Source organism: Psittacula echo, assembly GCF_963264785.1.
Source record: "Psittacula echo genome assembly, chromosome: 3".
Lineage (NCBI taxonomy): Eukaryota > Metazoa > Chordata > Aves > Psittaciformes > Psittacidae > Psittacula > Psittacula echo.
In genome coordinates, this window is record NC_137736.1 from 59,291,974 (window position 1) to 59,305,509 (window position 13,536).

Genomic DNA, 13,536 nt, shown 5'->3' on the forward strand with positions numbered 1-13,536 from the left:
CATTACCCCTTGTCCTGTCACTACAGTTCCTGATGAATAGTCCCTCCCCAGAATCCTTGTAGGCCCTTTCAGATACGGGAAGGCTGCTATGAGGTCTCCATGCAGCCTTCTCCAGTCTCAACAGCCCCAACTTTCTCAGCCTATCTTCATACGGGAGGTGCTCCACTCCCCTGATCATCCTTGTGGCCCTCCTCTGGACTTGTTCCAACAGTTCCATGTCCTTTTTATGTTGAGGACACCAGAACTGCACACAATACTCCAAGTAAGGTGTCACGAGAGCAGAGTAGAGGGGCAGGATCACCTCCTTTGACCTGCTGGTCACGCTCCTCTTGATGCAGCCCAGGATATGGTTGGCTTTCTGGGCCGCGAGCACACACTGCTGGCTCATGTTCATTTTCTCATCGACCAACACCCCCAAGTCCTTCTCCACAGGGCAACAGTCTAAACTGTATTTATTAGTGATTTGGAGAAAGACATTAACAGTTTCATCTTGTAAACTGCTTCGGCATAAGATGCTATTATGACTACCTTGACAAACTCCCCGCTCAAAACTAACTATGCATTTGAGTCCAGGTTTTCCTGAAGTAAATTCATAGCATAAGACTTCAAGTTTACTTGTTTGTCCCACGGGGCTGAGACAGCAGGGGATGTGTCTGCCATAATTCGGTAGTCAAAATATCCCCCTGGTTAGATGTTTCCTTTCAAAGAGCTCTGGCCTAGAAAAGCTTTATGAAAAAGACAGCAGTTGTGATTATCCAAGGACATTTTAAAAGTCACCAGTATGTTAAGACAGAAGCAGCTGTGCTTGTGTAGCTGAATTCCTCTGGGCTGCAGCACAGAGCATGGAGAAAACAAGAGTGCTTGGCCAAATCTGAGAGATCCTATGAATACAAAGTGTGGCTGTGTATGTCGTAGAGTGTGTCACCTCAACTGAACAGGGAGGAGTCTTTCTCTTCAATTACACGAAAGTCGTATTTCATTAAGTCATTACCTTTGTGCCAAGTAATTCAGCGCATACAAAGTGGTACTAGCAATCACCTGGGCTGTTATTAACCCATAACTGTACAACATATGTAACCAATCTCTGTATGATTTTAGCAAGAGCCTCTGAACAGTCACATTCCACGGCTAATACCTTAAGAAACTTCATTGTCCACAGCCTTACGGAAAGCCACATCTTTTTTCCCCATTCACCCTAAATTCTCCTCTTATTATCTTCAAGTCCTTAAACTACATCCATCATAGATGGCACCTTATGGGTATTCTTGCCAACTCTTTAGATTCTTATAGCTGTACTTCAAAATGAATAGATGGTTTTAAATGTACCATGAGGAAAGCTGTGGAGAAACAAAGATACAAAACAAACAATGAATAACCCACATCTAAATGTGTAATGGCATATCCCAAGCCTTCTCCATCAAAGTTGTAGCAGGACAGCTAGAAAAGATACAGCATTCACTCTCTAGAGTCTAAGATCTGACTACTCTGAAAGAGCTGGGGTGGTTCAGCCTAGGGAAGAGAAGGCTCGAGGGATACCTTTGAGCAGTTTCCAGTGCCTAAATGGGGCCTACAAGAAAATTTGAGAGGGGGAGAGGAACTTATTACAAGGGCATGTAGTGACAGAACAAGGGGCAATGGCTTTAAACTGAAAGAGGGTAGATTTAGATTAGATATTAGAAAAAATTCTTCACTGTGAGGGTGGTGAGGCTCTGGCACAGGTTGCCCAGAGAAGTTGTGGCTGCCCCATCTCTGGCAGTGTTCAAGGCCAGGCTGGATGGGGCTTTGAGCAACATCATCTAGTGGAAGGTGTCCCTGCCTGTGGCAAGGGGGATGGAACTGGATGATCTTTAAGGTCCCTTCCAACCTAAACCCTTCTATGATTCTATAATATAGATAATTATATATATAAATAGATAATGTATTCTAATGTTATGGACCTAATACAGTCACATGAATATGGAATATATCTTCTGTGGCCTTAACAATACTTTTGTGAGAGGAACAGATAACCCCTAAATGCAGCTAACTGCAGTATGATCCTAAGTGTTCACTATTCCAACAGTGCCAATGTATGCTCACATTACCATATACTCAAGCCCAAAGTCTATACTCTGACATGAAATCTTAATTCACTGTAACTGTACAGTCAGCAACTTGCTGCTTTTACTAATTTTAGTTCAGTGCCTCTGTGCATTAACATAGATATATTTCTCGGTAACTCAGTAACAGCCATATCACTGCTGTACATAAACTGGCCTGAACTTACCTTGCAGCATCTTCTTCTAGAAGAAGCTTCACAAATTGCCTAGGGATGTGTAGTGACAGGACACTCTCCGCCATCTGCTCCAAGATTCTCAAGTGGTTTCCATCAGTGGTTGGAAAGCGATACATTCGGCAAATGGCGCCACCAAACACTGAAGAATTAAAATCATGTTATTTAAGTTTAAAGCGTACAAAGCCTCTCCTTTTCTAAAGTAAAAAGCTTCAAATCATTAACGTGCTGTAACACACTGCTGTAAAGATCTGGTTTAAGCAGGCATCAGTTCTTTTTCAGGCAAAAAAAAAAAATTTTTCCTTTTTCAGGCAAAGTTCATCATACTTTCCCAAGTATGGTCAGTCTGCAGTGACCATTCTCCCAGTGTTTGTGGGAAAAGCCTCCAAATTATTTAAAACACTAGTAAGGAAATACTAGCAAATTGCATAGAAAATTCTATACTACAGTCAACTTAATGACGTAAGTTTGCTTCTGCTGGTTTTACTCTATAATATAGTGCAAATGACAAAATAATTTATTCTTGTACTACGTTGGAGATATTCAAGGCCTGGCTGGACAAGTTCCTGTGTGATGTACTCTAGGTTACCCTGCTCTTGCAGGGGGGTTGGACTAGATGATCTTTTGAGGTCCCTTCCAACCCTTGGGATTCTGTGATTCTGTGACCCTCAATGGGCTGCTCAATCAGCAGCCTGCTCCTATTCAAATAAAACATCTGCTTAAACACCCTGGAGCCACAGGCAGACAGCAAGAGATTAACTTCTACCGATGCCCAAAGCTTACTTGTTACAGCACACAGCAGCTTACCAGATTTCAGTAGTGCATCTTTCCGTAATGAAGCATATTTGGATCTGATTCCTAAAGATTCTGTTAAACTTTCATCAACTGGCAACACAGTCTAAAGAAAAAGAAAACCCAACAGTAAAGAATAAAACCTCAGTGTCAGGGCAATATGCCTGTGATGACCCTACTTACACAGGCTTGAAAGGAGTATTCAAAATTCATGGTTAAAATAAATATTTCAAATATGTCTACTGTGGACAAAAAATATTGCAGGCTGAAATAATAAATATACCTAAACCCTCCAATCTAAGCATTCCTATTTACTTCTACTACACAGTTCAAAAAGCTGTAAAACTTTCCATCCAGCCCTTCACAATTACTTTACGTTAGCATAGCTCCAGAGTCTCTTAGAGGTACTGCACCGACATATGTAGCTACAGCTACAAAGTGATACTAATGCACATTGTGACTGTGATATACAGGAGTGCAAGTATCATCAGGATATTCAGAACACAAGGTTTACAGACTTAAACATATGTCTAGGCTGAGAAAGCACTATAAATGTCTGCTCCCAGACAAATACTTGGGGCATCAGAAAAAAAAAAAAAAAAAAAATCCAATATTCAAGTAACTTGTTCAGTTTTATTAAATTTTTTAAGTTGCCTGTGGAAATTCTGGATATTTCCTGAGCATCCCCATTATAGCTTGCTTAATGCCACCTTTCAATTCTAAGTGTGAACTGGAATAGCACATCTTTGTGAAGCTGGTTATCAATGTACCAAGTGCACCAATGTACAGTACCACAAGCCTATTCTAATGAAAGGCACGAGTATCTGGAGCTAAAGCCTAATCACTGTAAATTAAAATTTTCTTCAAGACTTTCACCCCCAAACATGAGCACCAAGAGCTTTGCAAAATACAAAACCACTTCATCATCATTAGACTGACATTTACAGTATTTTGAAATTATAAAGCCCTACTAAACCTAAAGATGGATGGGAGGAAAGTTGACAGCAGACATCAACCTAGTTTACTTCAATGCTGGCAATAAATCTGCATTTTTCTGAGCTTGATACAATGCTCATACTCACCCTTCCATTAATTGTATCAGGTGACCTTGTCACTGGAGGCCTTTGGTCAGTTTTTTCCTCCATTTGCCATCCAATAACTGTAATGTTACCTACACGGTCACTTTCAGCCGACCTGCAACAAACACTCTGCGTTGAGATTTTTTTGGAGGTGGACCTGTTTATCAACAAGGGAACACTTATAAAAGGCTATTAATCTTCAAACTTAATGAACATTTTAAATAGGAAGCTTTTCAACTTCATTTTACATATTTTTATAACGCATTATTCCAACAGCAAAATGCTCTCCTCATTCTGCAGGGATGCTGTACAGACCTCCTAATTGAAGGCAACCTAAAATCATGCATGTGTGTCAATTCTTCAGAAGACCCATGACTTACAGCAAGTTTGGCAGAGACTTTATGTTATTTTTTTAAGATAAATTCTAATTGTCTTTTAAGATTGTTGTTTACATGTAAAAATATGCTTGGACAACTAGCAAAAAAAAAAAAAATCTCTGGAACACACAATACTGGGAAGGCAAAAAAATAAGCACACAGGATGACCATAAGAAAAAGTTTACTCAACGTATTTATAGATCATGCTCAGCATCCAGCTCATACATCTGAGGGGTAACATGGCAACGAGAAGGCAAGCATGTATTCACACACTTTGATAATCAGAATATACTTGATATCAAAACAAATAGAGTTTAATAAAGTCCATTTTCAACTTAGTTATGAAAGAACAAACCTAGCAGAATAACCTTGTCTAAAACACAAACATTAAACTCCTGCCATCACATTCCTCTTTTTTGCTCCCTCAGAACACACTCATCTTCACACCTATGATAAATTTTAGCCAACGTCATACTTTTCATGCCTTTTCTGACTCGTTCATCTACTCCCCCCTGTTAAATCATGTAATTTTAAATGTTTAACATTTAAGTCATGTCAAATAATTTTTTCTTTACAACTCATTGTGAAAAAAGCTGAAAACCTTACCCATCTCTTCTCTTAGCAAGAAAAGCTTTGCTCATGTTTTGTTAGTTGTGTCTGGGCTAAGAAATTTCTGCAAGTTTATCACAGTAACTGTTTCTAGTGCTGATTATGCAGATACTACCAACATCATCTTCCTCAGCCTTTCTGACTATGTTTTCTCCCTTCGACTGACTTCTCCTTGCCTTCTCTAACATGGGTGCCTGTCCTATTTTTAACACATACTACAATGTGCCTTTACACATCAGAGCTCTCCTGCCTTAATCTCACTTTGCTGTCTTCATTTTTCGCCAACCCTCTACTTAACTGTGTCCCACACTGGCTTTCAAGAGTATGGTTTGATTCCTATGATTATAACTACTACCTTAAGGATTGGCATGAGACTCACAATCTCTTTTTCATTCTCTCCCGAGTCATGTTCCTTCCTTGAAAGTTTCCAATATGAATTAAATTAGAAAATTATATCAATCAATGTTATTGCAATGTGACTCCTTCTACTCCTAGTGCATTATATTGATAAATACACTATTTAGCAACAAATACATAATTTAGCAACTGGTAGGTGGTGAAACAGAGCCTAGATTTATCTAAGCCAAGGTATTCCAAACAACTAAGATACCTCTCTCTTTCAATGGGTTTCATTCTTCCCATCACAGGCTCTTTATACATCAGCACAGTCAAAAATAGTCTATTTTGCCACTCTTCACAGACACGCATGCTGAGGTGACAGGATGAAATGCACAAAAATGAAAATGGTCTTGAGAATACTTTCTTTAATTGGAGAACTAGAACCAATGTCTAACATTATCAATCATATTGGAAAGGTCTTGTTCTGATTATCATGCAATATAAAATAGTGGGGTTTTGTAATAGTGGCCTGGAACTAAAAAACCCAACCAAACAAAAGGTTTTCTTCATATCTCAAAGTTCTCATCACATCTTAAGCATGCTTTCAAGAATTAAGAATTAATTCCTAAATGGAGGAGGATATTACAAACCTTAGTGTTAAGTGCAACCTGTGATTCTTCTCCTGAAGAAGTTCTTTTACAGTGAACATCCCAGAACCCAACAAATACATCTGAAAGAAGATGAGTACCAGAATTTAATTTTACAACAAATAAAGACTTTGTCCACAGCACTGAAGCCCAAAATACAATTATTATGCACAAAAGTCTGAGAACAAACAATATAATTACATATGCCCATACATAACTAATTAAAATTTTAAAATGTAATAAATGTGGTAATCTATTAAAAATCCTTTTTCTACTGGAGGACAGTAAGCGTTTTTCTTTCCCTAGGATTTGAGAGGAGGTACCTCAATATATATAAGTTCAGGCCCAGCAATACAGGAACGCTGAAAGCAATGACTGAATAGGACTCAGACAGACTAGGTCTACATTCATAGTCCCTCCCTGACCCAAACCTGGCTCCTCCTGAAGAACTTACCTCTTCCCTTTTCCCTAGGAAGCACTGTACAGAGAGGGACAGCTCTCCTGCCCTTAAGGAAGCCTACATGGGGCTTGCAACTGTATTTTTGGCAACAGTCTGAAAATAAATGGCTGAGTTGCACTCAGATACATGTAGTTACACGAGAGGGCTGGCAGTTAAACGTTTCTCAGTAAGGAAACAAATTTTACCCCTGAACAAAATCACTAAGGTTATCAGGGTAGGGCAATTTCTAGAATTAGCAGCTCTGTTCAGGACTGTTTCATCAGGGCCCAACAGGCCCAACATTTTGGCAGAGGTCAAAGGCCTCAGTTAAGGGTGCTGGATCCCACTCATTATCTAGTTCAGTAAAGAGGTCCACAACATAAAAGTGACAGGACTTCTTCATTTATATCGGTGTTCCCCAAACTTGCTGCAGACAAGCCTTATTTGAGAAAACCAGCAATGCTCCCCACTCTGCCACAGCATTTGTCCCTCCTTTCCCTACCCATCTTGCTTTCTCCAGGATCAGTGCTGCTACACCATTTTGCTTTCTTCCACAAACCCTACTAGTTTTATCTTCTTGCCTCTCATTTCCTTGCTTAACACTGACACAGCAAGCAATGAAATAAAGAAAACTTACTGTTCCCTGAGATCTATCTTTGACGTCATACACAGAGAGTTTGATTTGTGTCATTTGATTGATAAGAGAGTCTTGGAAAAAGGCAATGCTGCTTAGAAAGATAGGATTACTTGTTCCCTGTAATCATAAGAAAAGGTCAAAAATTAATGCAAGGTGGTATTTGTTAGGAAAAAATGCTTCCTTCGTTAGCTTCAATTTTAAGTCTAATCCAGGAGTACCTCACCACTTACCTCAATAATTTCTGTCTGTGCATGCTTCGTCCAGAATGCCTGAGGAGGTGTCGTTACACTCACTGCTACAAAACTATTTGGTTTTCGATCTAGCGATGGAGTTAGGAGCTCACTGCAAGCTTTAGGTATGCAATAAATAAATAAATTTAGATACAGGCTCTTTTTCATACTGCTGTTAAGACTTTACATTTGCAGAAAAGATTATTATATACCCTGAGCAATAAACCCATGAAGGGCCCAATATTCTTTCTACCACCAGACTGTAAATGTGCACTCACCTTTGTGCATACAAACATTAAACATGCAATCAGATCAGTTTGGCTCCAAGCTGTAGAGCTGTAATTTAAACTTGTTCTCTTCTAACACCTGCCTATCCATGCCCCTGGCACAACTTATTAGAACAGCGTACAAACATAAGTTTTCCTCTGGGAATCTCCTGAGCATGGCTGTATTTGATTTGAAGTCACGCTCCATTAAGCCCATTACCAAACGGCATTTTGCCATAGAGAACCAATAGAAGTGCTTAAACATTGATCAAGCAGCTCTACTATGTGAAGAACTAGCCTGTAATTGTAAAAGGACAGCAATTTATTTCCTCTAAAATGATATTGTGAGTTTAACTGCTGTGAAGGGGCTACGGTGAGTAACAAATAACTACCAAAAATCTCAGTGAGTGACTCTACACAATTATATTAAACTTCAGTGCCAAATTCTATCTAGCTAGATACAGGTAACTACAGTGTGGTCTGACTCCAAGGCCACCTGCTAGGTACTGAAATTTAACTCTGAAATTTACCTGGGCAAGCAAAATGTTTAAATGTATACTAACTAGCTCTGCAGTTCTCAATATTTTAATTTATCTGAAAATATCCAAAGTACCTTACTCAGCTCTAATTCTTAAGATTCGTAACATGATTACATCTGAGAAAATGTTCTCATTTTTCATTTCATGCATATTGTTAACAGCCTAACCTTCCAAACATTAGTCCACTGTTAGGCTTAGAAAACCATGCTGTACTTGAAAATGTGAACTGAATTCTCATGAAGCAAATATTTTTCACTTATTGTTCCAGTGAAGTGAGTTAATACACAAGGTTCTTGTCCAAATTTAACCATCTTAGAAATTAGGTCACTTCTGCATGTCGAATTATCCCTTGATAACAAAGGCCACAGGAAAGTGGCATACTGAGATACTTCTGAAGTGCTGATATACTGAGACTGAAGACAGCTTCACAATACCTTCACATAAACAAACCAAACATTAAAAAATTACATTCATATAGCAAATATTTTAAATTTTACAGGACAGATGTTTTAACTACAGACTTTCAAGAACTGCTGGCTGCTTATCAAAAGATACTGTTCAGGCAGCAAGAAAACTGTACCACATTTCCATAAAAATCAAAGTTTCAATCCTTACTATATGAAAAGCACTTCAAAATCAACAACTACAAAACCGCACACATACTCAATTGCATGTATCATCAAAATTAGCATAAAAATCACTAAGCCTACCTAAACTGAACTCTAAAATCGGCTCATCTGGATCCTGAATATTTCCTGTAAATCAGAAAAATTAACACAAGATTAGCCAAACACTGCTGTCATGTGAATCCTTTCCTGAAGCTGCAGTCATGCAGAGAAAGAAATTCAATTTTATAGGAAAGAAAACTGTATTTTTAATTGAATGAGCCATGACTGGTATTTAAAATACTTATTAGCTAATCTTTGGTATCTAAAAATTATCTAAGAAACCTGAGATGATCTCATTTTATAAAACATGTTAAAATATGTAGAACTATTCATTTGGAATATGGGAATATAACATACTGAAAGTCAGTAAAAACCAACAGCATTAAAGCCACTTTGTGTTTGAGCCACAATTTACTCCAAATCACTAAATCAGCTACATCTCCTCTGTGATCAGTAAATAGGGGAAAGTTTGAAAGTACCTGTCTCTCTCACTAATCAAAGAAGGCCTCTGGGGGGTACAAATCCTAATTTACTCACCATAAAAGGGAGAAAATTCTCAGCCCCTCAACTCTCTTGAAAATTTTATACAATGTCAGACAAGGAGGTTGCCAAGACTCTTCCTAGACCTTGGCATTCTTTTGTTGTTTTGTCTTCCTGTTTCTTATTTTTGACTGATAAACATAACTGCACAAAATCTAGTTTAATTTCTTTTTTTACTCCCCTCTCAAATTTTAATGTTTTGTCTATTTTAAAAATGGTAAGTTTAAGATTTTTTAATTTTTTTTTTTTTTTTTTTTTAATTCCCTCCAGCTAACCAGGCATATCTACATCTTCAGGGATTAAAAGAAAAAGCCCAATGTTAGTACAGGGTAGAATTCTGAAAGGAGCAATAGAGCAATAGCTGACAAGAAGGTACATACCTGCCAGAGAAAGGCCTAGCATTTCAGAGGTGACATCAATAGTGGAGGCCCGTTGCACAGTGCGCGATTTTGCACCATGGCGGGGACTGTGTTCTCTTGCTGTCATTTTGTCATGAAGAACCCTTCTTTTCTTGCTGCTTGGCTTTGCTGATGTTTGTCTTACAGAGTAGCAGAGTGCAGTAGGCTGTCTCCAATTGCTATTCCTCTAACATTACCAAGCTAAGCAATAAAGAGAGAAAAAACATGCCAAAATTTTAGGCCACTATCAGCTACTGGTTTTCTAACAGCAGCAAACCTAGGGCCATAAAATTGCCTCAGGTCATTCAAATAAAACACTCAAGGCAGATAAAATGCACAATAACTCAATTTGCATGAGCTGTACATCTGTAGCATTTTACTGCAAATTGTTGCAGACTGTACCACATGCAAGAAAGGCTCTTCTGTCAGAGAATGGGGGTTGAGAGATCCGTTAACAGACCAGCTGCTCTTCTCCTTTGTCTAAGTAATTAAACCATCCTTAATGAAGTAATTTATGAAAGTAAATTCATCAGATGGGGCCTCTGTCTGCAGAGGTAGGACAAGGGATAAGGACAAAGGGACAACGGGTCAGCAGAATGCAGAACAAAAGGGCAGGAAATGCTGTTAGTGTCCACACACTGTTGTTCCAGGCTCTACTGCCATGTAGGGATGTTGAAAACCATAAATACAACCTACTGGGTCAGAGCAAGGCTGAAATTCTGGGATGGTGATGGAAAGTAAAAAGGGATGCCTGCTGTGCTTTTCCTTCACCCTAAACTTTACTGCTTTACAGACATCCATGACAGCTGCTCTTCCCTTCACAATTCCTATAAACTGAAATGTTATGGTAGCAAAGAAACACAAAGCATATAGCAAATTTTGTTACATTGTTATATGCGGTGCTTTTGGTCTAGCTGATAAATTTGAATGTTCCTTCTGACAGCCACACTAGCATTGCAGTTACGGAACTTTAGCATTCATTTCATACTATTACGACAAACTCCATTCATTTAGGAAGAGAGACTAGGAGTAAAATCTGATAAACCTGAAAGGTAGTAATACAGTGACTAATACCTTCACAGGAGCCCCTCATTTATTTTACAATATTTGAAACATGCTGCAAAATGGGAGTGTATTTCTTTTCCTTTTAGGTTGATGGACCTAACAATGGGCAAGATGCAATCTAATTAAATAAAGCACCTAGCTTTTACTTATGTTTAAAATAGGTGTTTCAAAACTGAAGCCCTCCAAAGGAACACTCAAACTGCCTAACTTAAGTCTCTGAATTTAACTAGTCAGTATCTCCCTCTGGAGGATTTGAAAAGAATCTTCCCCTTTCCACAGGAACTCAAGCATCTTCTTAAATAGCACTGGTTCACTGGACATCTGAAACTCAGATGCAAATTAAGCACCTCTGACAACTGAACTAAACACAACCCTGGTCATCTACATGAGCTTAGGAATGAGATTTAAACGGCAAGCTCATTGCAGGGAGGAAGGATTTTCAGCTGCGTCCACTAGACAGGTCAGTCTGTTGCCAGTCAGAACAAATAATTTGCCTTGGTGATTCAACTCAGCTTTATACAGTATAATGTCGTAAGCCAATTCCAAATAGGAAAAGAGAGAACTCTTGAGTGGAAGAAGCAGAAATTGACAGCTCTGAACATCCCATCCCTAAAAGCTTTGAAACTCAGAGACAGCATACAAAACAACACTGCTTAGAGATATAATTAATGACAGACAAAAATTAAAGCAGGCAGTTTTCCAATTCATACATAATCACAGAACAGCTGAGCTTGGAAGGGATCTCTGGAGTTCATCTAATCCAAGCCCCCGCTCAAAAGCAGCATCAATTAGAGCAAGTTGCTCAGGACTGTGTCCAGTTGATTTTACACACTGGCTGTAACGCCTCTGGCCAACCTGGGTGTTCCAAAGTTCAATCTCTTTCAAGTGGTTAAATGGCTAGTGAGCCACTGGTCTTTCTCGAATAGTACTGAATGCCCTAAGATTTGGTCAAATAAAACTTCCCTCAAAATTATTTGCCAGTTTCCAAGTCTTTCCATTCTCCTAATTATTTTTTCTTTTTTCAGCAGTTGGTTTTCCTTGGTTCATTCTTTAGGTAATGTAGTGTTTCATGGTTTGCAAGCCCATTAAACCTAACCTAATGAAACAGAAGACTAATGAAACAGAATACCTACAAAATGTGCTTGCAGAAATTTAGACAGGATGCTATAGCTCCTTCCCCCAAATCCTACAGATACCTTAATTAAAGAATAACTAGCAGTTCACATAGATACAGATCAGAGAGCAGTTAGGTTAAAGAGTCCAGATGTTTTTCGGCTAAAATGTCTGTAGTTGCTGACAACCTTAAAAAGGGTAAATCCTTGAGAAGTTATCATAGGGTCAGGTATTTGCTTTGAAACTATTTCTATTTAAGTTATTACTGAGCATAATAAATTTTCAAGGTTAAGTTCTCAACTATTCATTTAAATTGCAATATTAATTTCTCGCCTAATGATAATTTTCAGCTTACACTGATCATACTTACAGAGGGCTCTTTTCCTCATGTGTGGAGGGACTTTGTGTATCATCAGTTAAGTCCACATCTAAAAAAATTAACAAAATAATCAGCATAAATAATAAATCTTTTTATACAGCACAAATCACAACAGGCAAGTACCATTCTTAGATTAACTGTAAATTTAACTTCTGATTAATAGCTCTCACATTAATGTTTACTAAAATGAAGAAACAAAAAGAGCATGATCCTCTGCTGAACCTCACCAATCATAGCAATAGCCAGTCAAAGCAAGAGCACAAAGAAATAAGGTTATGCTGAAAAGGCCTGACTTGGTCAGCATTTGGTGAGTGGGTAGAATAGCTGTAAGAAACATATGTTAACATGCTTACTGAAAGGCTTGGTGCCATTAAGAAAAAGGAATGTATATGATATCTTGAGTATGAGACTTGTTACTATGCTTGCTTTTCTCTAGTTAAACGTACCAAATTTTGCTGCTTGGAAGAGTTATAACCACTGTCAGGAGAAAAGATCCTGTGTCAAACCCCAGAAGTTCAAGAGATGAAAATGTAGGGCTTTCTCTCCATTGACTGAACCTACTATGTGAGGCAGGCTTCTCTGAACAGCTACCAATAATCATACAGGAAAAGTGAATTATTTTTAAACTACTATGTGTTAACTGAAGGTTTGGAATTGCTAGTAGTACCATCTCATTCAAGTACATATACATTAATAGGCTACACTTTTAAAGATCTCTCATGTATGCCATACTACAAAAAAAGAGATAGAGAAGTCCAGTCTGAGCTTTTTAATTTAATCACCAGCCCTACCAATTACCCAAGACTATTTAAGAACATAGGTATAAGCTCTTATCACTTATAGAAAGGTCTTTTATCTCAGCTAAACTGCACAGGAGGCAGGTACCTGATCTCAGCTCACTGCCCAGGGTCTCTATATAGTCAATGGTGAGACATAGGTACTTCCAGAGAATGAGTCACTGTTTTCCAAGGTAGGTGGGATGAATCACCACACGTACCTCTCCTCCTCTCTCTAACTATAGAAAGAATTTAGGTGACAAGGTTAGGCCTGATGCTGCAGCTGGGCAAACCGGATCCCTCACACTGCTGTGCCAGCTCAGGCAGCGGTGACTTCCCTCTGTTCACTGCATAGGCTGACATGACCCAAC

At 38.6% G+C, this 13,536-nt stretch overlaps 1 protein-coding gene across 7 annotated transcripts in view; it reads right to left on the reverse strand.

The window, feature by feature from the left end:
• INPP4A (inositol polyphosphate-4-phosphatase type I A) overlaps nucleotides 1-13,536 on the reverse strand; it is a 127,212-nt gene that overhangs the window by 39,879 nt on the left and 73,797 nt on the right. For 3 of the 7 annotated variants that reach the window (XM_080612514.1, XM_080612511.1, XM_080612510.1), the window contains exons 3-11: nucleotides 12,381-12,438; nucleotides 9,815-10,033; nucleotides 8,937-8,981; nucleotides 7,422-7,540; nucleotides 7,192-7,308; nucleotides 6,119-6,198; nucleotides 4,147-4,300; nucleotides 3,080-3,170; nucleotides 2,267-2,414 (exon numbers count right to left, since the gene is read on the reverse strand). In XM_080612514.1, coding sequence (XP_080468640.1) covers nucleotides 2,267-2,414; nucleotides 3,080-3,170; nucleotides 4,147-4,300; nucleotides 6,119-6,198; nucleotides 7,192-7,308; nucleotides 7,422-7,540; nucleotides 8,937-8,981; nucleotides 9,815-9,920 — 860 coding nt within the window. In that variant the 5' untranslated portion in view covers nucleotides 9,921-10,033; nucleotides 12,381-12,438. Of the gene's footprint in view, nucleotides 1-2,266; nucleotides 2,415-3,079; nucleotides 3,171-4,146; nucleotides 4,301-6,118; nucleotides 6,199-7,191; nucleotides 7,309-7,421; nucleotides 7,541-8,936; nucleotides 8,982-9,814; nucleotides 10,034-12,380; nucleotides 12,439-13,536 lie in introns of those variants that run through there. The other 4 variants (XM_080612515.1, XM_080612512.1, XM_080612513.1 and 1 more) reach the window with 3 other exon arrangements.